The 25,988-nt window shown below is 43.1% G+C and overlaps 2 protein-coding genes across 6 annotated transcripts in view; one reads left to right on the top strand and one right to left on the bottom strand.

Moving 5' to 3' along the window:
* The window catches only part of Cbr4 (carbonyl reductase 4), a 59,064-nt gene that overhangs the window by 14,948 nt on the left and 18,128 nt on the right, over positions 1-25,988 (top strand). Inside the window, exons 5-6 of one of the 3 annotated variants that reach the window (XR_005976335.1) lie at positions 583-3,260; positions 3,652-3,754. The exons of 1 other annotated variant lie outside the window; for it this stretch is intronic. Coding sequence is in view for 1 of the 2 variants with exons in the window: in XM_041674113.1 (XP_041530047.1) it covers positions 583-761 (179 nt within the window). In the remaining variant the exon portion in view is untranslated. Of the gene's footprint in view, positions 1-582; positions 3,615-3,651; positions 3,755-25,988 lie in introns of those variants that run through there. One more of the 3 variants, XM_041674113.1, reaches the window with a different exon arrangement.
* Positions 11,383-25,988, bottom strand: part of Palld (palladin, cytoskeletal associated protein) — a 230,164-nt gene continuing 215,558 nt past the window's right edge. For all 3 annotated transcript variants that reach the window (XM_041674110.1, XM_041674111.1, XM_041674112.1), the window contains 6 exons: positions 25,703-25,797; positions 23,831-23,963; positions 19,019-19,226; positions 16,522-16,687; positions 15,859-15,992; positions 11,383-13,466 (listed from right to left, as the gene is read on the bottom strand). In XM_041674110.1, the coding sequence (XP_041530044.1) occupies positions 13,294-13,466; positions 15,859-15,992; positions 16,522-16,687; positions 19,019-19,226; positions 23,831-23,963; positions 25,703-25,797 (909 nt within the window). In that variant the 3' untranslated portion in view covers positions 11,383-13,293. The remainder of the gene's footprint in view (positions 13,467-15,858; positions 15,993-16,521; positions 16,688-19,018; positions 19,227-23,830; positions 23,964-25,702; positions 25,798-25,988) is intronic.

Below are 25,988 nucleotides of genomic sequence, written 5' to 3'. Positions count from 1 at the left end.
TTTTAAATCAGGATTAGATATGACCATAAGACTTTTTTCTTATATGGACTTTGGAATCCCAGGCTATCCTGTCATCAATTACCTTGGTTTAGTAAATGGAATGGATTAATTCTTATTAGGATTGCAAAATCAGTTCATAGGACCATTTTTGTGACACCGTCTCTCAACACTGTTTCTCACTTTCTCCCCCACCTATGTGGAAGTCATTTTTGTAGCATTTTATTTATAGCATTATAAGGGGAGTCACCAGACTGTATTGCTGGGTATGCAGCAGTTACTCCCTCTCCCATAGATTATGGTTGCTGCATTTCACTCGTGTTTGTATCTGCCTGTTACATTCCACAGTGTTATCTTCATGTTTGCCAAGACTTGAGTCATGGACTTGGGAGTTAGGCATTTTTTTTTTGTGTTCAGTAACTGTTTGCTGAGTTAAAGTGAATAAAACTGTACACATAATTAATTGCTAACAATATTCTGCATTTCCTAAACAATGTTTATTAATAATGTCAAATTCTCTTTATAAAAGATGGACAGCCTTCTTTAGTGTCCGTACTCTCAACTGAATTTACATTTCTATTTCAGGATTTATTCACACAGATATGACAAAACACTTGAAAGAAGAACATTTCACGAAAAATATCCTTCTCGGGAGGTTTGGAGACGCTCTTGACGTGGCTCATGCGGTTGTGTTTCTCCTAGAGTCCCCATACATCACAGGACACGTTCTGGTTGTGGATGGAGGATTACAGCTCACCATCTAATCAGAGATGATTCTGTTGTGATGGCTGTTGATTGGGGTCAAGTGCACATTTTTTTTATTAATTAGGCAATCATATCTATATGGGTGACATTTGATACTAAAATGGTTCTATCTTTATATGAACATGTTTCAAAAGAACAATGTGTGACCAGTTGTAGTCTAAAAGGTATGAATTCTCTATTTTTAGAGGCCATAGAAATTTTAGTACATAAACGTCTTGTAATGCGTCAGTATTAATCTATGTATCTTTGCCTTAAAAATAGGAGATTCTGTTGTGATACAGTTTAATTGTATCTGCTGGGTTTCTAAGACACCAATGTTGTGCTATTGCTAAATAAGAGTATTTGCAGAAGATTGAGACCAATTTTTTATTATTTACTTTTTGTTGCTGTGGTAAAACATCATGACCAAAAGCAACTTCTCAGAGAACGGGTCTCTTGATGCTTATGGTTCCAGAGAGATGGAGTCCATCATGGCAGGGAAGGCTGGCAGCAGTCAGGGAAAGCATGGTGGTCGGAGCAGGAAGCTAGCTGATCACATTTCATCCATACACAGGAAGCAGAGGGGGAACAGGAAGTGGAGCCAGGCTGTAAAATCTCAAAGCTTACCCCCGAGTGACTTACTTTCTCCAGCAAGACTGCATTTCCTACAGGTTCCATAACTTCCCCTAACAGTGCCACCAATAAGGAACTGAGTGTTCAGACATGAACCCCTACGGACATCACATTCAGACCAGCACAGTACTGAGAAGCCTTGCTAAGGCTCACCTTTTATGTTGTATGGTGCATTTTGAGGCAGGATATCACAATGTGAGCTTCTTCCTCGGCTTGGGAAGCATTGGTTTTATTGGAGACCAGTTTTTGCTGGAGAGTAGAGATGAATACATACAGCTGAATGCAATAGAGATAGCATTCCTTCTGCCTTGAACTCTTGTGGGCAATAAAGAACTATTTTTATATACTAGGTTCATGTTGATTTTTTTATTTACCATCTTCTAAATATTTTTAATATTTTATTTTAAAAAGTAATGTTTTTTACCAAGGTGCTCATAAACTCAGATACTTGGTCAGCTGAGGCAAGGACATAACACGTTTAAGGACATGCTAGGTTACATAATTCAAGGTCTGGGTGTGTGGTAAAGCACTTGCCCAGTAGAAGCAAGATCCCAGGTTCAATCCTTAGTGCTTCAGACTAGAACAGAACCAAATCCAGGAATCCAGGAGTTATCTAATTGCTGTTTTCAAGTGGAACATTGTCTAAATGGATTTTTGATTATATATATAGTCAAATAAAAACATGAATAAGATGTACTAATAAATTCAGAATAATAGTGCTAAATAATAGTACTAAATAATTCAGAATAAATCAAAAGCTGTGTACTAAATATGGAGTCCTTTATCCCTGACATACTTTCTTTACTTAGTTTATTAGCATTCAGTTTTTTCCGTCCTGGGGCTTAAACCTTGGGCTTTGGGCCTGCCTACTAAGTTAGTGCTCTACCCATTGGTTACATCCACAGCCTCTGGTTTAGGAGAACATCTGATGTGAGTGCAGTTAGTACTACTGAAGAAACAGCCTGCTAAATGCAAGGTGGAACAGTTGGAGGACTGTTAGGTAGCAGCATTTCTAGGCATGTTAGGTAATGCGACATGCAGGATGTCTCCCAGGTGGTGCCCATGGTAGGAGGCTTTGTGCATACAGAGTGGGTAGCTTCCTTATGCTCTGTCCCGTGTGCCTTTGTGCATACAGAGTGGGCAGCTTCCTTATGCTCTGTCCCATGTGCCTTTGTGCATACAGAGTGGGCAGCTTCCTTATGCTCTGTCCCGTGTGTCTTTGGCCACCTATACCTGTACAGGCCTCAGTTCCCTTGGCTGGACACACCGTGTTCTGAAGTCTTCGGTGAAGCTGGTTTGTCGTGTAAACAAGAGGAAAGCAATGAGGAAGAAGCCGATTATGGTGACACTCACCTGGATATGGTGACACTCACCTGGATATGGGGACACTCACCTGGATATGGGGACACTCTCCTGGATATGGTGACACTCGCCTGGATAGGGGGACGCTCGCCTGGATAGGGGGACGCTCGCCTGGATATGGGGACACTCATACATGGGGTAGGGATCAAGGTTGTTATTAGCTACATAGTGAGCTTTAGACTAGCGTGGGCTATGTGAGCAAAATCCAAAAACAGCATTGAAAACTAGGTTACCAATAGGCTTACCCTTGAGTGTATGTTTGCTCTTTAAAATAAGCTACTCCTCCCTTCTGTGTCATACTGAAATATGTGGAGAGATGTGGAAAAGGGGACATAAATCATCATGGCTCCGCTCCTGGAGAACTCTCCTCTTGTTCTCACTGACTTGGTAGAAATTTCAGCTGAACACTTGAATTCCGAGGCCCAGGAACTTCAGTGAATTCTTGGGCTGACGACTCAGCTCCGGCTGTTTTCCTCCTCCCCGCAGCTCATGGTCCAGCCCATGCTGAACATTTGAAGGAAAAGGTTGGTGGCCAGAGCCAACGTTTTCAGTTTTCATGCTCAGTTTTAAAATGTGTGTTTTTTTCATATTTTTATTCATATTTTATTTATGAGGGGTTGTGTAAGCTTTTTACAGATAGAATTGTATGTTGCAAATTAGTTTAGGGGAATAATTTATGCAGTAAAGCTAAGTTGATCTACACTCATCTCTTACCCAGAATAATGAGGGAAGACAAACTGCTTTGGGTATTCAAGAGTTGATGCCTATTGTACTGGAGCATTTTCCCCAAGCTTTGTGAATCAGAAAAAGTGTGAATTATTAAATTATTCTACTGTCCTGCTTGACAAACATTCCTAAATAAAGTATTTAATAGCTGACATTTATGTTAATTTTTGTCTTTCAACTACATTATAGGATCCAAGAGCAAAGTACATGCTGCGTCTTCATTTGTTATGCAATTAAAATTCCTGCACTTTCCTGATAGCTCTATCTTGCTGTTCTGTACAGTGCACCCCAGGTATACACATGTCTTAAGTTTGAATAATTACCTCTAATGTAACTTGGAATTCTTGGACCAGTAATCTAAATAGGATGCTCTCAGTACTGTGTGTGTGACCAAGCCTGTCCGTTTACTTAATGAATTGATAAGGTCCCAGTGAATTGAGGACAGACGGTTGGGGCAAGGAATTTTGATTCGGCAAACCAGCAGGACTTAGAAGATGACGACTAGGATTCCCGTAGCCCATCTCAACGCTAGTTCTCAGGTCCTTTTACCTTGAGCACTGGGGTGAAGGGAGTTTTGGATAAGTTTATCTTCTCGCTATCACTATTCCACCCATTGTTGCAGGGAAAGGGGTAGGGATGGTGGCTTCCCTGACACTTCCAGCTGGAGATATGTGAAGGAGAGGTGATTGTGGGATAGATCAGCACAATCTGGAGAATACTGGCCGATCCAAATGCAAGCAAACTCTCAAGTGTGTGGCCAAGACTTTACATACCATAAGAGTGACATAATCCCATTTCTCTCCTTTATCAAATGTCACTTGTACCGTATGATGCTGGGTTTGGGGCTTCCTTTAAAGCTCATTTGTGTTAATTCCCTTAGTATTAGTAATAAATTCATAATGCTTCACAGAGGTGATTGGAAAACTGTATGACATAATCGTCCAACAAAAGCAGCCCTTACCGATCTATCATATGCTTTCTGTGGGGTTGAAGCTATAGGCCAGGTTAAAATTCCATCAGCATTCCCTTGCTATAGAGAACAAAGCCAAAGAGTGATCATCTTTGGGGTGTGGCTCATCCTGCTTCCATAGTGATGTAGTGATCTCATTCCTACTAGCTGCAGCATTTAAACATCCTTCCCGTAGGGCCTGGAAAGAGGATGTAGGAGAGTTACCTGCTCATCATATCAGTGAGTTGGGAGGATAAATTACCATACCAAGTCAAATATTTCTTAAATATTTGACCTCTTTCTCGATGACGGTCTAGGTATCTGATGACCTTGTTGAAATGGGGAAACTGTTGGTTTCAGTGTCACTGATATGTGGTGGCTTCCTGGTTTCACTCTGGCCAATATGAGAAAGGCCTCAAGAAGTACTTGAGGTGATTGGGTCTACTTTGCTGCAAGTTGTTGGACTTCCATTTTTGTTATTTTTTCCGTTAGCATCTCTTAGTGTTGCCCAGGCTGCTCTTGGACTTGAGAAACTCCCGAGTAGCTGGGGAAATTAAAGAAATGTACCAGCCGGGCGATGGTGGCGCACGCCTTTAATCCCAGCACTCGGGAGGCAGAGGCAGGCGGATCTCTGTGAGTTCGAGACCAGCCTGGTCTACAGAGCTAGTTCCAGGACAGGCTCCAAAGCCACAAAGAAACCCTGTCTCAAAAAACCAAAAAAAAAAAAAAAAAGAAAAAGAAAAAAAAAAAGAAATGTACCACAACGAACCCTTCCTCAAGTCTATCTTTGGGGTGCTAACACAGGAGTGTATTTAAAGACAAAACAGAGGATACACACTAAGCAGTGCCCAAGGTTTGCTCCCCTGCCCACCCTTGTTTTAGCGCCAAGTCTGTCCTGCAAGGTCACCTGACAAGTTGTAAAGTTTTTCTCCTGGAGACAAGTTCTTCCTCTGGCTGCCCCTATGCTTTCAGCTATTGTCACAGCAGAATATTCCTGGAGAAATATTAATTTCTTAAAGGTCCATTCTTCCAATAGTCAGGTGTACAAAGAGGGAATTACAAGTGTCTCTTTAGAATGTATTCTTTCTTTCCAGATAAGCCAGTGACATGTCTTTTGCCCCCCTTTCTTCTTTAAAATAATGATTTTATTGTTCTTTGAGAATTTCATAAATATTTTTAACCATTTTCTTTTCCCTCTCCAAAGTACTTCCAGATCTTTCCCTACTTACCCACCCACCCAACTTCTCGTTCTTTCCCCTCTCTTAAAATAAACAAACCATTAATTCTCTTATTTCTCTGTTAGGTTTCTGTCTGATTGACCTGTCCATTGGTGAGAGAGGAGTGTTGAAGTCTCCTACTATTAGTGTGTGCGGTTTGATGGCTGCCTTGAGTTTTAGCAATGTTTCTTTTTATGTACGTGGGTGCTTTTATATTAGGGGCATAGATGTTCAGGATTGAGACTCCATCCTGATGAACTGTTCCTGTTATGAGTATAAAATGCCCCTCTCCATCTCTTCTGATTGATTTAAGTTTGAAGTCAACTTTGTTAGAGATTAGTATGGCCACACCTGCTTGTTTCTTAGGTCCATTTGCTTGATAAGCCTTTTCCCAGCCCTTTACTCTGAGTAGGTGCCTGTCTTTGTGGTTGAGGTGTGTTTCTTGTAAACAGCAGAATGTTGGATCCTGTTTTCGTATCCAATCTCTTAGCCTGTGCCTTTATATAGGTGAGTTGAGTCTATTGACATTAAGTGATATTAATGACCGGTGGTTGTAAACTCCTGTCATTTTTTTAGTCATAGAGTTTGTGTGTTTCCCTTCTTTGATTTGTGTTGATGAAGGGTCTCTAGATGTCTGAGTTATTGTGGTCATTGTTGGACTCCTTGGTTAGAGATTTTCCTTCTATTATTTTCTGTAAGGCTGGATTTGTGGCTACATATTGTTTAAATTTGTTTTTATCCTGGAAAATTTTATTTTCTCCATTTATAGTGAACGAAAGCTTGGCTGGGTATAGTAATCTGGGCTTGCATCCATGGTCTCTCAGTTTCTGCAGTACATCTATCCAGGACCTTCTGGCTTTCATGGTTTCCATGGAGAAGTCAGGTGTAAGTCTGATAGGTTTACCTTTATAAGTAATTTGGCCTTTTTCCTTTGCAGCTCTTAATATTCTTTCCTTATTCTGTATGCTTTGTGTTTTGATAATTATATGGTGAGGGGATGTTTTTTTTTTTTTTTTGATCCAGCCTATTCGGTGTTCTGTATGCTTCTTGAACCTTCATAGGTATATCTTTCTTTAGGTTGGGAAAGTTTTCTTCTATAATTTTATTAAATATATTTTCTGGACCATTGAGCTGCACTTCTTCTCCTTCTTCTACTCCTATTATTCTTAGGTTTGGTCTTTTTATTGTGTCCCATATTTCCTGAATGTTTTGTGATGAGAGTTTGTTGGACTTGCTGTTTTCTTTGATCAGTGTGTTTATTTTCTCTATGGTATCTTCATTATAGAACCTTCATCTGGTGATGGATGGAGATAGAGACAGAGACCTACACTGGAGCACTGGACTGAGCTCCCAAGGTCCCAATGAGGAGCAGAAGGTGGGAGAACATGAGCACAGAAGTCGGGACCACGAGGGGTGCACCCACCCACTGAGACAGTGGGGCTGATCTATTGGGAGCTCACCAAAGCCAGCTGGACTGTGACTGAAAAAGCATGGGATAAAACAAGACTCTCTGAACATGGCAAACAATGAGGGCTGATGAGAAGCCAAGGACAATGGCACGGGGTTTTGATCTTACGTAATGTGCTGGCTTTGTGGGAGCCTAGCCAGTTTGGATGTTCACCTTCCTAGATATGGACGGAGGGGGGAGGACCTAGGACTTACCACAGGGCAGGGAACCCTGACTGCTCTTTGGACTGGAGAGGGAGGGGGAGAGGAGTGGGGGGAGGGGGAGAAGGTTGGGAGGAGGGGGAGGGAAATGGGAGGCTGGGAGGAGGTGGAAACTTGTTTTTTTTTTTCTCCTTTTCTCAATAAAAAAAAAATAAACAAACCAAACTAAATGCCAACAACAATAAAAAACATGGAGTCTGGAGACTAGAGAGATGGCTCAGAGGTTAAGAGCACTGGCTATTCTTCCAGAGGTCCCGAGTTCAATTCCCAAAAACCACATGGTAGATCCTAACCATCTGTAATGAGATCTGGTGCCCTCTTCTGGTCTGAAGAGATACATGTAGTCAGACCACTGTGTACATAATAAAGAAATAAATCTTAAAAAAAAAAATAACAAAAAACATGGAGTCTGGTTTGTGTTGTATGGCTACTTCTGAGCATGGAGCCTGCCATGGAGTGCAGTTGATATATCTAGTGTTAACTGATTTCCTTTTCCCCCAACCTATCAATTATGAATAGCATCTTGGTGAGGGCTTGGCTTCAGTGTCCTTTTCCCCACTTCCGTGCTGGGGTTTTGTCTGGTTTGAGCTTGTGCACGTTATGTGCATGTTGTCAGTCTTGGTGAGTTCAAACGTGCACCTTCCCTGTTGGGTCTAGAAAATATCGTTTCCTAGAAGCCATTCATCACCTCTGGCTCTTGCTCCTTCCTATGCACAGATCCTTGAGCCTTAAGCCAAGAAGTGTGATTGAGACATTCCATTTACAATTTAGCATTCTGCAGTCTTATTTTCTGCATGTTGACCAGTGGTGGGGTTCTGTGTTAAACACCATCTACAGCAAGAAGTAACTTCTGTGATGAGCGTTGAAGAATGCACAGATCTATGGGCACACCAATATGTTATTTGGAACCCTATTGCTGTGTTCATTTAGCATAGTGGTTCTCAACCTTCCTAATGCTGTGTCGCTTTAATACATTTCTTCATATTGTGGTGACTGCCCCAACCATCAAATTATTTTCATTGCTGCTTCATAACTGTAATTTTGCTACTGTTATAAATTGTAATGCAAATATTTTTGCAGATAGAGATTTGCATGGGGTCATGGTTGACAGGTGAAGAGCCACTGATGTAGCTGAGTGTTGTAGTAGGTTTTATCCTGAGGCCCATAATCTCTCTGGCTTTGCTTTGGCTCATTGATGGTGCCATGTATGAGTTCCATTTAACAGAGTGGACCTTAAATCCATTTTAAAAAAAGTGTTTGGTTTCTTCTATGACACTTGTACCACTATTGCATCAATTGCCATACCTTGCAGGCAGTTTAATTATTGTAACTCACAGGTTAGTAGTAAGGTGATATTGATGATTGCTTTTCTCCCTCCATACTATGTACAGTACCTTCCAGCACCATGAAGAGTAGCCAGTAAGGGTGAGTCTTCTGGGTAAGCATCCACTTGATTTTCTTATGCTTGACAAGGTAAGTATGTGATGTCTTCAGCAGTCTGGAGAGTAACCAGTAATAGTGACAATAATTTAATATTATGAGACCCCACTGGTCAACAACTCAAAAAGATGTAACCCATTCCTGGGACTGGGGATTTTATTTGGTAGTATATGGTGCCCATGATGTACTTTTAAAATCTTATTTTTCAAGCCCTGTATTAGTATTTAATCCATTTTATTCTGAGACATGAATTCTAAGCAGTATCTTTCTTGTTTGTTCTCAAAATTCTGTCAGTCCTCCATCTTGGCTTGTCTCATTGGAAGGAGTGCATCATGCAGTAACTTCTGAGAAAAAGTACACGGGAGATAACGTTCTGTGGAGGAAAAGTGTTATTAACACTAGAAGTTTAGAAGTTGGTTGACATAGTTGTGAGAGAATGAGCGTGATTGCAAATAATGCTAACTACAGGCTTTTATGAGCTCTGTTTTGGGGAAACAGTGTTTTCTTTTCCTTTTTAAATGACATTTCCTTTAATTGTTGGGTAGCTTTTTTTTTATTTTTTTTATTTTTTATTTTTATTTTTCGAGACAGGGTTTCTCCGTAGCTTTTGGTTCCTGTCCTGAAACTAGCTCGTGTAGACCAGGTTGGCCTCGAACTCACAGAGATCCGCCTGCCTCTGCCTCCCGAGTGCTGGGATTAAAGGCATGCGCCACCACCGCCCGGCTTGTTGGGTAGCTTTTATGGGCCAGTTTTAAGTATCCATCTCTCCATTTTTGGCATTTGTCTCTTCTTTTTTCATTTTCCTTATGGGCATATACTTTTAAAACAAACAAGCAGAACTCTGTGAAGTCTGAATTAGGCTGGGAATGTGTGTGTATAGATACATGAAGTACCCCTTTGCTTCAAAACCCTAACAGTGTCATTTGAACGGAGGTGCCCCTTGTGTTTATTTCAGTTTCATGACAGCACACTGTATTTGCTAGGTAATGTACATATTTTGAGAGAGGGTTTACAATGAGGTCAAATAACTCAGATTGGGAAGAATTTGGTGATAGGACACAGCGTATTGCTGAGCTGTAGCCACTGATTCCACAGAAGCACAGATCCTGAGGCCTCTTGAAGATCACCTCACTAGCAGAGACTGTTCTCATGAAGTAACCAAAGGAACCATGGACATCTTCTGAGAGATGCTTGTGACTGAGTTTGTTAACAGCTTGTCCAGGGTCTGGCAGCAGCACAGTTCTGAGAGTCAGCTAAGCTGGGAAGGAACAAGGGACCAACCCTCCTCAGATGATGACTTGGAACTGGAAGACTTGAGAACAACCCAGATTTCTAACTTTTTAAACATTCGTATGTGTGTTTATTTAAATATTTCTGCCAGTCTCGCCTACCATGTGGGTCTCAGAGACTGGACACAGATAAATCATCAGGCTTGTTGGCAAGTGTCTACCTGCTGAGTCATCTGTCTGACCTCAAAATTCAGATTTCTGGTTCAGAAGAGTTGGGGACCACTGAAGAACTTGCATTTCTAGTAAGTTCCTGATAGCTAATCTAGCGAGAACTACTTTAAGAACTGATCTACAGGGTTCTTAAAAAAAAAAAAAAAGAATCAGATGATTCCTGCCATTTATAGTATTGTGGAAAACCTCTGTAATTAGATGAAATTTCGACATAAAGAATAAATCTGATGCTGTAAAAACGAAATGCCAGACATTATAGGTGAAATCCCAATATTTCACTTGCCTTGAACAACCCAGGTGAATAACTGGTACTTCCGGTTTTATTTGCTTGCTGAACTATTTTTGAGAATCAGTAAGCTGCCTTACACACCTCTCCTATGCAAGTGAGCCTGAATCTTGGTGTTATTCAAAAGAGGCTGCTTTTTCTTTTATGTGTGTGCATGGTGTACACACAGCATGGGTACAATTGCCCAGGCAGGTACATGTGGAGGCCGGAAATTGACTTCAGGATTCTTCCTCAGCTGCTTCTATTTTGTGAGACAAGATCCCTGAACCTGGCCGACCAGTGAGCCCCAGGTACCGGCTTATTGCTGCCCACTTAGCACTGAGGGTACACCGGCCACGTTTTTAGGTAGGTGCTGCAGATATGAACTTAGGTTTTCATTCGTATCCAGCAAATATTTATGTGGTGAGCCAGCTCCCTATCTCATCAAAGGGATTTGAAGGTACAGTTAAGCTTCTGCACTAACTGCTGTTTAGAAAGGAGATTGTGTGGGCTGGCTTGATCTATTCAGATGCACTTTTAAAGGGGAATGGACTCTCTATACCCGAATCAAAGCATGAGAGGGTCTTCATGAAGGGAATCCTCCCTTCTGGCTTTGAAGACGGAGGGGAAGAAATAGCCATGACCATTGAGAGAGGAGAGCAACCACCGGCTGGCAGACTAAGTGGGTCCTCTGTCCCATAACGCCAAGGAACTTCTGAATTCTGCCTTAACTACTTGAGCACCAGGTGAGACTGCAGCCAGTGACACACTGATGTCAATTCTTCTTACACAGTGAATTGGGACCTTGCCATCTCATGCCCAATGTCTGATCTCCCCAGCTCTCACAGTGAAACAGGATGCTTCTGACTCTACCAGTACAGCAGCCACAGAGCGAGCACAGCATCACAAAGGATCAACTACTGTTCGTTAAATATTTATTTATTGATGTTAAGTCCACATTACAACAGCACAACAATCCAAAGTATGGCAGTACTTTGTTTTTTTAAAATGTTTTTTCATAAATACAACATAAAAGGTGGCAAAAGAATGCTAGTTAATCCCAAGCCCAGCAAATTAGCAAAAAAAAAAAAGTCACATTCAGAAAAATTTGGCAAGTATGATATAATATAGGTCACAATTCTACAACAGAGATAGGTCCATCAGACCCTGCATGGTTACTTAAATCCCCCATTAGCAATGTGCGTGTGGGCAGAGTCTTGTGCCACACTGTATAGAACATCTGCACGCAGTGCCCAAGCCTGCTGAAGCTCGGTTGGTTGGTGTCCTTACAGAAGGAGAAGGCTGTGCATGTGGAACAGTAATACGGAATACATGGGGTGGTCACAGACACAAGATTGCTCGAAGTACGGTGCAAGGGTTGAGTAAATGAGCTAAGAGCGTTCGACACTTTATAAATAATGAACAATAGACAGGTTTTGCATGAGGAACACAGTGCTTTCTTCTCATAGCAAAGTACCATTAAAGCCTCATGTTTCATACTATCAGGCCAAATTATTTTCTCTCATTTAAAAAAGAAAAATATTGGTTCCGACTTAAAAGTCATCAAGTCTGGTCAGAATCGACTCCATTTAGCTGATGCAGAATCAAAAAGCGGTCTTTGCAGCTTGGCCTTGTACGTGCTCCGAGCCTGGCCCTTCTCAGGCTAGGTTCCATGGCATCAGAGAAGCGAACGGAACTAGAAGTTTCCATTTACCACCTCTTAGTGCCAACGGAAAAGAAACTCATTGTAGCACGAGCTTATTTTTGTCCCTAAAGAATCCATTTCCCTCAGGCAGACTAGACCCTATAGGCTACTTCTCGTTCATGCCACCCCTGCAATCTCAACCATGTCCAACTTACTCTACACACTAACTTCATCAACTACACACTCAGCTACGTGGAAGTCTTCACCACACACGCGCTCCAGACTTCCAGATGACCCCTCTAGAGTCCTTGACAGGCTAACGGCAGTGTTTTTGCATCTATGATTGTAAGGTTTAGAAGAAAACCAAAGAGGAGCCTGGCCCACTCCCGACGCTTTCCTCTAACCTGGATCTGAGATCCCTGTGTGGGTAGCAATTCCTTCCTTCATTCTTTCTCTGCCTTCCAAACCCCTTCCCTCCGAATATATCCTGCCTTGGTCATTTGGGTGGTTCCGATGCCTCTTGTGGAATGAACTGTGAATCATCTCGACTTTCTAGAGAACACTTTCAATTGTTTAAGTTTGACTTAGTCTTTTAGTTAATACGAATTGTAAGGAAGCTTCGTACTGAAGTAGCATAAAAAGAAAAGTGATATGGATGAAATTGAAGGCAAGGAATTCCTCCTTCCTGATTTGACACAAGCAGTTTGCAAAGACAAGGCATCGCTCGGATTTCGTCCCGGTTCTCATTCCCACCCTTCCCTATTGCACGTGGTTCACGGGAGCCATCTGTACACCCTGCACCTTAGAATCCCTATAGCATCTAACATCCCACGCCGCCACACGATAGCACCTATAGCTTGTGTTTGAAGGCACTTGTAGGTAACTTAAATCGTGGTTACCTTTGAATAGTTGATTTCTTTCGGCATTTTGGCATTTCAGACCATTTGAATCACAACAGTTCTGTAAGTTCTAACCTGGACAACAGCTGTGAGTTTTCTGTGCAATGTGTACATTTCTATAAGCATCACCTACTTAGATTCTCTATCAAGTAAGAAAAATATGATTTTGGTGTTTTTTTTTTAAATTTCTTAAAGTCAAAAGTATACTTCTGTCTTTTACATAGTGTGACAGAGGAGTATGTTGGTCAAAGCAATGGCAATCAGTTTTCAGCTTCAACGGGGTGCCAATCACAGGTCCTCACTTTCTACCAAGCCGCTGTTCAGTGCCAGGTGAGATGGGCTTGCTTCAGGTTGGAAAGCGGCTTTGATGTCTAGTCCCTGGTCCGAAAGTGCTGCGTAGCGACTGGCTGAGGGCCGTACTTTTTTTGGCTTGGTGGTCTGTGGCGGCTGCTGCCACTGGGCTACAAAGAAAGACAGCAAATGAAGATTTTTTTTTAGCAAAGATATGCTTGGAAATGTCTTAGAAGTTTAAATAAATGCAGAATGGCTTTTAGCAGAGCCTGGGGGCTTACACTGGCAATCTCAGCCCTTGAAAGGCTGCGGCAGGAGATTATTGCAAATTTGAGGTCAGCTTGCATTGCACAATGAGTTACGTGTCAGCCTGGGTTTCAGAGAAACTACCTGTCTCTAAAAACAAAAGCACACTCACAAAACTAATGTCTTTTGCTATATATCAGGTCCATACATATTCTCCTTTAAAAAGATTTTGTTTTCTATATATGTGACTGTTTTGCCCTAGTGTATGCACAGGCATGGAGTGTGTTTAAGTGTGTTGCCTGTGTGCATGTGCACAGAGTGTGTTTAAGTGTGTTGCCTGCGTGTGTGCATGTGCACAGAGTATGTTTAAGTGTGTTGCCTGTGTGTGTGCGTGTGCACAGAGTGTGTTTGTTTAAGTGTGTTGCCTGTGTGTGCGTGTGCACAGAGTGTGTTTAAGTGTGTTGCCTGTGTGTGCGTGTGCACAGAGTATGTTTAAGTGTGTTGCCTGTGTGTGTGCATGTGCACAGAGTGTGTTTGTTTAAGTGTTGCCTGCGTGTGTGCATGTGCACAGAGTGTGTTTAAGTGTGTTGCCTGCGTGTGTGCGTGTGCACAGAGTGTGTTTAAGTGTGTTGCCTGCGTGTGTGCATGTGCACAGAGTGTGTTTGTTTAAGTGTGTTGCCTGTGTGTGCGTGTGCACAGAGTGTGTTTAAGTGTGTTGCCTGTGTGTGTGCGTGTGCACAGAGTATGTTTAAGTGTGTTGCCTGTGTGTGTGCATGTGCACAGAGTGTGTTTGTTTAAGTGTTGCCTGCGTGTGTGCATGTGCACAGAGTGTGTTTAAGTGTGTTGCCTGCGTGTGTGCATGTGCACAGAGTGTGTTTAAGTGTGTTGCCTGCGTGTGTGCATGTGCACAGAGTGTGTTTGTTTAAGTGTGTTGCCTGTGTGTGTGCGTGTGCACAGAGTGTGTTTAAGTGTGTTGCCTGTGTGTGTGCGTGTGCACAGAGTGTGTTTAAGTGTGTTGCCTGTGTGTGTGCGTGTGCACAGAGTGTGTTTAAGTGTGTTGCCTGCGTGTGTGCATGTGCACAGAGTGTGTTTGTTTAAGTGTTGCCTGCGTGTGTGCGTGTGCACAGAGTGTGTTTAAGTGTGTTGCCTGTGTGTTTGCATGTGCACAGAGTGTGTTTAAGTGTGTTGCCTGTGTGTGTGCGTGTGCACAGAGTGTGTTTAAGTGTGTTGCCTGTGTGTTTGCATGTGCACTGAGTATGTACCTGGTGCTCGGGAAGCCAGGAGGTGCTAGAACAGGAAGTGCTCTGAACTGCTGAGCTATCTCTCCAGGGCCCCATAAACATATTCTTTGTGAAAGAATGAATGCAGCCCCGGTAGAGATGGGGATGACTTAGAGGTCCTTCTGCATTTTCCTCACAGGAGTCACAAGTCACTGTCTATGAGTGAGCATAGACAGAGGCAGGCCTGTTGTTCTCTCGGCATCTGCGGCGCTGGGAAGTCTCCAACAGTTGATAAGCTTCTTATATCTGACCCATCTTCCTCTCTTTTAATAATAATTATAGTTAGGTATTCTAGATTGATTTTTAACATTAATAAATGGAAAAGAATCAGGCATTTGGGATGCTTTCAAAGGACTATTACTTTCTTAAGCAGAAGTAAAATTTTGGAATTTGTTTTAAAATGTGGTTTTTCTTATATCAACTGATCATATGATGCTGTTGTTCTAGCCTTTCAATTGAGCTGGTGGTTCTTTAAATTTAGGATGCATGTACACACACATACACATTCAAGGATCCACTGCTGTGCTGCCTGAGATGTATTAATGAGAGAAGCACTTCGCTATGTAAGCCCACATTCCAGAATCAAGGAACACAAGTTCAGACTGCAGCAGGACACGGCGAGAGGCTTGGGACTCAGGCAGAGATGTTAAGAGGCAGTCACTCACAGACGACAGGAAGAAGAAAACGTGACAAAGGCATACGCCTTTGCCCACTGTTAGCCCTACGAATGCTCAAGTGAGGAAGCCACAGCCGACTAGGCAGCCTGAGAAACCAACATGCACGTCTCGCTAATCAATCAAAGACCCTGGCGATACTTGGGGGCTTGTTCTCCCGGAGGGGTTTCGCTATTAATGTCGGGAAACTATAAACAGAAAGAGAAAGAGTAACATGAATTTTTTTTTTTTGGCAAATAAAATGCTGGAGTATAAACTTAGAACATAAAGCCTAGAGTAAAAATGTGATATGTCATTCTGACATCCAGTTCTTAATCGTTCAGCGTGTGAAATGCACCGAGAAGAAAGGAGGCAGCACTCACTGTAGACATCCAGCCTGGCAGTGCAGGACACAATGCCCGCCTCGTTCTTGGCGGATACAGTGTACCACCCAGCATCTTCTTTTGTGGCTCCCTGAATGAGCAGGCAGATGTAGCCGTGATTATCCTGGTGCATGCTGCAGAGAAAGATAAAGCCATTAGAGAGAGCTCTAGATTTTTTCCAAAGTGGCTTTGGACACGAAACATCATTTTTAATTAGGTCATTGGAAACAGAATTGTGCGAGCAGCGGCTAATAGGATCATACTTATTCTGGAGAGGCAGCTAGCCTCATTAAGTTAATGGGGGAGTGGGGCAGATCTCAAGAGGGGGAATAAATCTATGCACTATTCCTCGAGGAGGGCCTAACCTTTATAAAGCCACAGACGAGGCTGTTGCCACTGGAGCAAAAGAATCTATCTCTTCTTTTTGATATACACACCTTTCAAATATGCAGTTAGCTTAAGTCAGAACATGCTCACCACATACCAACATTGCTACCTTCTGAAAGCTTAAACCTACATTTGGACGAAGGGTAACTCTTGTCTTGCACGTCCACAGTAGCATGGCTTTTCCACACCGATTCGCATGCAGTAGCCGGCGTATCTGCTCATCTGGCCCTACAGCTACACAAGTTGTGGGTAGATGAAGCCACTGTGTCGTCTTACCTTACTCGCTCAGTGCTGTGGGTGAGTGATTCGTTTTCTTTCTTCCAAAATATCTGAGGTGGTGGTACCCCCAAAACTCGGCATTCCAGCCTCACTGGATACCCATCAGCTACCCCTGTGTTTTGCAGCTTCTCAATAAACACGGGGGCCTTGTGTGCTTCTTTAGCTAAGAGAACATGAGATGAGTTATCTGTTAGCGGCATACAGAAGGGTCACCGCAAGGAATTCAGAGGCTTTAGAAATGACACCATTTTTCACTCCACATGGCTAAGAGGTGAGCTCTCTCCCCACGCAAAGGTCTGTACGCTTCGTTCCATTCATGTATTCCCTCAATTAATTCAAGACTGATAGGCCCACACAGTACCCGGGACATCTGCTCCTCAGAAAGCCTGCCTGACAAGCCTCAGAGACTCAGAGTCATTGCTGGCACCCGCGAGAGCTTTGCTCCTAGTTAAGTCAGAATGAGTGCGCAGTCTTTATCTACTGCTGCCCCCTAGTGGTTCAGGACTAGGATTCACTGGCTGCCGCCTGAAACGATTATGTTGAAGACTTAAGATTGGGGAGGAGGCAGAAATCTTTAATAAATAAATAAATTAAAAAAAAAGATTTGGAACTCATAATGCAATGAGACATACCACACAGGGTTTAAAGGATTGGGGGGAAATGCATGCAGAAAAGGCACGCTTATCTAATTTGGCAATTTTAAACAGTTATCTATAAACTAAGGATGTGTAGCGGTAAATTACAAATTCTAACTTGTGTTCCTTGAACACAACTTTATGATTATCTTATAGGATTTTATTACTTAGTCTTTTAAAAGTCAGGACTTTCTGGGCAGCATGGGCATATGCCTTTAATCCCAGCACTGTGGAGGCAGAGGCAGGCAGATCTTTGTGAGTTCGAGGCCAGCCTGGTCTACAAAGTGAGTCCCAGGACAGCCAGGGATGTTACATAGAGAAACCCGGTCTTGATAAACAAAATGAAAAGGACTTATTGTTAGTAATATTCTGAACATTACAAGCCAACAGGAAGCTGATTTCTTGCATCACTGGTGGAAACAATTTCATAGAAAGAATCAGGTTTAATTTCAGCTGAGCTCCTAACAATGAATCTAAAGATACGCAGCTTCCTGCCCACTAAGGTGAGTCCAGGTCTTTGCCATCAGAGACTAGTTCGCATATTGCGACCTGTGTCACCACTGACGACCAGAGATGTCTCAGCATCTCAACTAGTGGGGACCATAAGGTGTCACAGCACTTTTAAGGATTAAACTGGAAAAATGCGGATGAAGTCCTGCACAGGCAGTGCCGTGCACAGTGTGCTCCTCCAGATAGTGCATGCTGTCACTGGTGCGCGGTTGGGATTCTCAGGCTGGTTTTAAACACAGCTAGCGGGATGCAAACTGATACCTGCTGGTGAAGACCTTGATCCGTGATAGTGTGCACTGCCTGCTCTACATGAGCGCTGAAGCGTGTCCCCATGTCTGTTTTTGGGACCCTCACGTCGGATGGACAAATAGGACCAATGGGTATGTTTAATAGGAGAAAAATGAACAGTTTAATTTGAACTTAGAGAAATAATGAAGCCAAACCTACCATGTTGGCAGGTAGAATAATGTGCACATTTAAAAGCCTGGTTGAAATGACAGCATTTCTCATATATTTACCAGATTTTTGTGGGAAAAACAAGTTGGTTCTGCTATTAGAATCTGGATTTTATAGGTAAAATCTCTCAGTTTTATTCTCGTTGCCTCTCTACTGGAGAAGCTGGGTGGTTCATGGAGTGTTTGCAAGAGGCTGTCTTGAGTCTAATCTTAGCTCATTAAGGGGGAGCCCAGGAAGTCGTGATTATCACACAGGGCTGATTCAAGGCCTGGCCAAGCTAACATAAATGTCAATCCAGCTTTAACTGTGCTTTGGCAAGCTTTGTGATAGCCGGAGGTCAGGCCATCATAATCCTTCCTTCTGCCTTACTCCTCCGAGCAGTAGAAATCTTTCCACGAAGGTTTGTCAAAGAGTCTAACCTCCTGAACACAAAGTGCCTACAGTATTGCTTAGAAGGCAAGCTTGAGTTTAGCTTGATACTGAATTGAGTGGAGATGACAACATTGCTTAAATGTTTTTAAGTTTTAAAATCGCTGTGTGGCCTGTTAAAACTCGTCCGTTGAACTCTCTACATGAAGTTCTGGAAGCCTGTCTGCCAGTCACTCCTTCCCCATGGAACACTAGGCTTATTGCAGCCATGAAAAGGTGAACTGCCCAAATCTGCTTCCCTTCTTTGCTTGGTGATGAGAGAGAGAAAAGATAAATAATAGTGGCTATGCTAAGTAAGAAAACTGGATGCTTCCTATTGACTAAGCCTCACGACATGCTACCATTGTATTTGGTGACACAATCTGTCGTTTCAGACTTTTGACTTATTTTAGCTAATGATGGAGGATGGTTTCCATGTTGTTTGACTTGTTCTGGCAGTGAGGATGGAGTCACAGGCCACCTACCAGCAACCACAAGCTCCAGGTTAAAAGAGTTCTGTCCGGCTCTGTTGGTGGCAATGCATGTGTAGATGCCGGCATCCCGGGATGTGACTGGCTCTATAATGAGGGAGTGCACCCCATTCTCACGGACCAGCATCTTGTGAGCGCTGTCAGGGCGTATGGGCTTCCCATCTAGTTGCCAGCTGAGATCCGGGGTCGGTAATCCGCTGACCTAAGCCAGAAAGGAAATACATGTAAAATTTCTCGGATACTAAAACAACCAAATTATCAAGAGTTATGCATCCAGCATCAATTCCTCTTGAGTTTTGAAACACTGTATGGTGTGTTAGAAACAGTCTTGTTGGACTCTCTATAAAGTTCCAGAAGCTTGTCTATCTGCCACTCCTTCCTTACCAGTGGAACACTAGGTGGCACAAACAATGGCTTTGTCTTGTTATTCTTTTGTTTAAAACCTTCCCATGGTTTCCATAAGCATGCAGAGACAGACTCACAACTAAACATTTCTTATAGAACAATCCAGAGATAAGTGAAACAGGGATTAAAACATATTTCTGTCATCATCTTACCTCACCCAAGACTATAAAAATTCCCAGGTGATGTCAGCACTGATCTCTGAGCTCTTTGGAAACAGAAGATGTGCAACCATTATAACAATAACACTCAGCGCTAAAGCTCCGACCAAGGAGTGGCCATAGCCATGGTGATGCTAGCTAATGCGGCCAGCAGTACACAGACCTATTAGTATTTTATAACCCTTGAAACTGAATAACAAGAGCAATTTGAAATTGCCCAGAAAGTCATAGACAAATTAGCACCACAATGGAAATATCCTATAACCTTAAGACCCTGGCAGTGGTGTGGCCAGAGGTTGGATAAAAACACATTTAATTGCGAGTAACATGTTGCGAAGGCCTGCGGCCATCTGCCAGCTTTTTGTAGCGCTGCCCTGGATTTTAATGTAGAAGAGCATTAAGAAAGAGCTTCTGACATCCCTCCTTCCAGCTTTACTAGTGAGAAATCAGGTACTCTTCCCCGCAAAGAGACATCTATGGGATCATAAAATAATTCCTTCGTCCAAATCTGTCAGAGAACTCGCACATCCCATCCTGCCCCATGGCACGTGTTTATTCCTACTACCAACCAAGCATCTGCTCTGCGTACTGTCGAAGTCTGGAGAATGTAAGGGGAAAGCGCAGTTCAATAATAAGTGACGAGAACGGGATTTCAGAAAGAGCGAAATTAGGAAGTGGTTGTTGGGCAGTCCGTTGCCACCCCCAGCTCTCCACAGATACCCTCTCCCTGTGGGGAAGACACAGAAGTCGCACAGAATAAAGCAGTGCATATTCCCATCTGGGCTCCAGGTCTTAGGAGTTTATAGCTCCTTCCCACTTGATCATAGACACGCAGGAACTCTCTGACTGGGACCTTTCAGAGCAGCGCACAGAGGAGCGTTTCCGGTGGGCGGGATTGCTCATGCGCAGGCCAAGGGGAGCGAATCCCATTTTCCCATCCCAGCGCTCCCAGTGTGTGCTGAGAACAGCATCAGGAGACGAAGGTCATCCCAAACTGGCTGCAGTCTGAGGAGCTGTGCTCTTGATCCACGTGGAGGTGCGGAGAGGAGAGCACACGCCTCATGCTCTGAAGAAGGCAACCGTGGGCAGCGCTCACTCACACGGAGAGAGGTTTGGTTCTCCTTTTGTGTTTGAGGCAGGGTTTCACATGGCCCAGGCTGGTGACTGTGTAGCCAGGGATGACTTTGACCGTGTGGTCCTCCTGCTTTTGTGTTCTTAGTGCTGGGGTCGAGGCTTGTGCCACCACACCCAGCGACTTTCACATTGTCTTTAAGCAGATTCTCAAATAAAGGAAAGTGAGTTCAAGGAGTTCTTAGTTCTCAATATCCTCTCAAAGGCAGAGATGAAAGGACATTTATGCTGTTGTTTAGAGCAATAAAACATGGCTACTAGAGCGATATGTATCAACCAACCACACCCACTCTTGCTATTTGCTGATATTTTAAAATTAATCTCAGACTTGATGTAATTTTGCTTCTAAGTAATTCAGTATACATTTTAAAAATATACATTTTTCTCGCCGGGCAGTGGTGGTGCACGCCTTTAATCCCAGCACTTGGGAGGCAGAGGCAGGCGGATCTCTGGGAGTTCGAGGCCAGCCTGGTCTACAAGAGCTAGTTCCGGGACAGGCAGTTCCATTTTTAAACACGAAATTAATAACAATCTTAGTATGCCATCATTTTCTTTGTTGCTAGAAATACCATCATATTGGTTATATTTATAAGTTCTTTCAAAATTAAAAATTTACTTATTAATAAAATGGAAAATGAAATTTTCCGTTTGTGTGTATTGCACACCGATGCTCTCTAGAGTATGTGCGTCGTGGCATAGTTTCGTTGGGCCGAGCAGCGTGTTCACAGGGGTGGAGCATTTCTTTTCTGTAGCAAGAGCATTTACATCCTCCTGTCTGCAGCCTTCACGTGTTTGAAGGGTTGTCAGTAGTCACCACAGTGAGCAGTGTCTGAACTTGCGTCTCCTGTGTGACTGACACCTTCCCGGTCCTGCTTGGCCAGCTCTCGGTCAGCATCATTTAATCCCTCCACGGCTGAGCTTCTTTAGATTCTGTTGCAGGAATTTTGTCCTGAGGTCTGATGGTCAGTGAAGTCAGACATTGGCTCGAGGGGCGGGGTTCGCATTCAGCTGGTCAGAATGGATCAGAGAGTTCCCCAAAACTAGAGAAAGAGTGGTCTCCGGCGAGGAGGAGGCGGGCGGGAAGGCGGCCCAGGCTCTGGGTGAGTCGGGAGACAGGCGGAGACGGGGTTCTCATCGATGTTTGTCTCAGGTTCTTATTTTTGTATTTTGTCCCCGAGTTTTATTTCATAACAAATGGTATAGAGATCGCAGCAGATAAGCGAGGTCATGTAGTGTTTGTCTTCCTGTGCCTGGGTCATTTCACTTAACACAATGTCCCGTCGGATCACCAGGCTTTCACCCATGATGCAGTTTCTTCTTTCGATCTGCTTGGCGGCGGACACTTGACCCGAATCTGTATTTTGGACACTGCATGGTGGCTGACTTGTGATTGCATTTCCTGTGGATCTATATCCAGCGAGATCATATAGTAGCCCTAACATAGATCTTCTTGTGTGTAGTGTGCGCATTTTCATGCGGATGCCTGTGCGCATGTCAGAGGTCAGAGGTCAACATCGGGTCTACAGTTCTTCACCTCATTTTGAGATAGGGTGTCCTGCTGAACTCAGGGCTCACTGACTGGCCAGACCGCCAGCAAATAAGCCTTGGGTATTACCCCACCGGCGGTGGATCACAGGGCACCAGCTTTTCATGTTGTGTTGGAGAGATCTGAATTCAAGTCCTCACACATGAACAGCAGACACTTTACTGGCTGAGTTATGTTTCCCGGACCCTCAGGTGTGAACTTGGGAACCTTTATTTATTCATTATTTATTTGTGACAGGGTCGTACTATGTAGCCCTGGCTAGCCTGGAACCCATTACATAGAGCAGGATGGCCTCGAACCCATAGAGATCAACCTGCCTCTGCCTCCTGAGTGCTGGGATTAAAGGCGTGCGCCACTACACCTAGCCCCCTGAATATGTTAGTGCTTGATTAAAAATAAAGTAATGCTTTGAAATTCAACTTGTGTTTTATAATGTAAGAGGCACTACATTAGAAAACAAATTATTTTAAGAAATCCATTTACTCTTTTCTGTATGTTCTTACCCACCAAAAAAGGAGTTACCTAAGAAACTAGGTTACTTCAAAGTAAATTACTAGGATTGAGTAAAGCCGGGCTAAGAATGAGGAGACACGTGTGATGCTCCCATCTCTACCACAGGAATGTCTTGTGGTCTTTGGCAAATCTCTCCAACTCACCGTCTTTCTCACACTGATCAAGGAATCATAATTTCTACTCTTGTATCTTCAGTGATGTTTTTGGAATTAATTAAGACCACAGCTCTGGCCTACTTTTAGAAATACCCGTAAGCACTCTATCTATCTATCTATCTATCTATCTATCTATCTATCTATCTATCTATCTATCTATCTATCTATCTATCATTTATTTAGCCTCACACTAGCCGTGGTGAGCGCACAGTGCATCCAGGAAACCTATCTTAACAGCAACGTTTTCAAACCTCTCTACCAAACACTAGTTAGTATTCATGTCCTGCAATTCCAGAGATAACCAGCAGATGGCGCCCAAATAATTTAAAAACTATTCACATTTAAGCTTTGAAGATTAAGAAATGCCCGGTGAACTCTGTACCTGCATGGGGTGGCGGGGGTCGGGGCGGGTACTGATAGAGGAGGGAATAGGGAGGCAAAGTAGGTGAGGGGAGGAGCAGGAAACTAGAAACCAACCCAAACTAAATATGTATGAAAATGCCTTAAGGAAGTCTGTTAGTATGTAAGCTAATTTAAATAACATTAACCAATAATGTAAGAAAGACAGTAATGCAGCAAAGAGAGGGATAAAAAGGCGAGTAACTGCACAGCGCAGTGGAATCATGGAGATAACGGATGACTGGGATGCACGGGAGATTCGTCACATTTATTGTTGCTATAAAATGGGGTGAGGTGGGGGAGGAGTAAGACTTAGTGATTTCCTGGAGTTTAGGTCAGAGCAAAGAGCGTATTTAATGAAAGTTTAAAAGGGAAGAAAATCATAATGATTACTGTATATAAACACAGAGTCCGTTTCTCCTGAGCTGGGGTCATCCTGGACTCCATGGGAAAGACAGAGAGAAAAGCCGCAGGCACGGACACACAGGGACGCGCTTACCTTGCAGTCCATCCTGCATAGCTTGCCTTCTTGGACGGTCAGATCTCCAGGAGCCTGCAGGAAGTGAGGTCTAAAGAATCGCTCCTGAATGGGCTCGTTTTCATCTCCACTGTCCCTTGATCGAGAGCGAGGCCTTGAGACGAGAGACGGGACAGGCGGATCAATAGGACATACACGGTAGTTACTTCCAGAAGAGGTAAATCGGTCTAAGCCCACTCCCCAACATTTACACGCAGAAAATGCCACAAAAAAACCTTGTTTCATTTGGAAGTTTATGATTAATATAATAGTCCCAATCAGCAGTCTACTAAATCAGAAATGGGAAATGGAGAAGGGGGTTACCATAATTGAAATTTTTTTTCCTAATCAGAAATTTTTAAAGCTTCATGTTAGATATTTTTTTGTTGTCTGTTTGCTTTTTTTTTTTTAATTTTGTTTGTTTCTTGAGACATCTGTATAGCCTTGGCTATCCTGAAACTCACTCTACAGAGTGACCAGGCTAGTTTTATTTGGAACAAACAAGATTTTGCCCCTGACTCCCAAGTTCTGGGATTAAAGCCATACACCACCACTGCCCAGCTTTATATTAAAGTAACAGCAGCTTTTATTTTTCTCCTCTTTTAAAAATCAAATATTTCCCAATAGAAATGAATATTAACTTTTCACTATGATTTAAATTTTGTACCTAATTATAATGTCTTACTTTATTATAATTATAATTTCTTACTTTATAAAAATATAATTATTTCTCATCAAAATTCTTTTTCATGTTCCTTGGGAAAATAAATTACATTTTTAGGCACGTTTAATTTTTCATTAGTTTGTCTGCATGCCTAAAGGCTTAATTTTTCTGCTTTAAACAGGGGTGGCGCTGACTACTTTGTAAGTCAAACTTTGTAAGTCTCCCCGGCGTGCGCTTAAATACAGATATACTGGACGACAATGGCTTGTGGAGCTGCTGATATGTGGACAAGTTTAGGTGTGTTCTACATATAGAAGAGAAGGAGAGGAGAAGGACAGAGTGACGTGTTTACAGCCACCGACAGAACTGGCTCCCGGGAGCTGGGGCTGCCACAAGGAACGCAGAGCCGCGTCTGCGCATGCTCAGCCCTTGTCGGAAGCGAGGGCTCTGTGGTACAATCGCTGGGTGAAATGGCCACCACTTGTTTGAAGCTTACCTACTTTGCGTACTTATCTCTCCACCAAAGGTGGAGCACGTGGGGCTCCGGGCTATTTCAGGAGGCTGTGTCTGAATCACAGCCAAGTATGATGGGCTGGCTGCCTTATCATATTCCTCTTAAGATTCAAAACTATTATTCAGAAACGGTCCATTGCCTGCCTGCCATCATTGCTCCAGGGTCTGGCATAGACCTGGGTGTAGACATTTTCCAGATGCTAGAATCTCATGACAAGTCCAACATATAGGATTTATAGTCGCATTGTGCTATGTTTTGAACCGAGTGATTTAAAACGTACACTTACCAAACTAGCCGATTAAGAATAGAGGTCACAGTGCACAATGGTCAGCCCACACACGGATGTTGGTTTAGACCTGTGTTTGAACATTTGTGTTCTCTTTGCTAGTATTCTCATGTTCATGCGCCATGTAAATGCTCTGAATCTTGATTTTCACATTTTTTTTTTAAATAAATTATGTCCCATTTAGATCATGTATCTGAAGAGTTTGGACACATAGTGGCAAGAATTTGCTCCCTGCCATTCCTCAACTGCAAAGGGCATAATAAAGACACCGCACACTTCAAGTCTGTGTTCGCTGTCATTGTGTTCAACCTGACTGTGGTACAGTGGTTTGCAGCAATAACTGAATGAGAAGACACGCCTAGGGAACCCAGGAATGAGCATTGGAAATACCTTCTGGCATGAGGCTGGCCCGAGGGAGAGCGGGGGCTGCGGCCTCTTTGGTTGACAGCCTGTACCATTAGCCGTCCTGTACAACTGACACGGCCCTGTTAGAGACATGAGGAGAAGACATTACGTGCTATGCATGTAACCACTAACCATCACACACTGGCAAGTACTGCATCTCATTATCCCTAAAACATTATTTCTTAGTCGTGTACCACTGATAACCAAACCGAAGGGCCAGTGAAACCATTTGCTGAAGAACTCAGGTGACAGTGACAGGGGTCTGTTTTCT

This window comes from Microtus oregoni, unplaced genomic scaffold (assembly GCF_018167655.1).
Source record: "Microtus oregoni isolate MIOR12 unplaced genomic scaffold, Mior012 000025F_ref0000491, whole genome shotgun sequence".
Taxonomy (NCBI): domain Eukaryota; kingdom Metazoa; phylum Chordata; class Mammalia; order Rodentia; family Cricetidae; genus Microtus; species Microtus oregoni.
The sequence above is the reverse complement of the archived record's forward strand: the minus strand, read 5'-3'. Positions and strand labels throughout refer to the sequence as shown.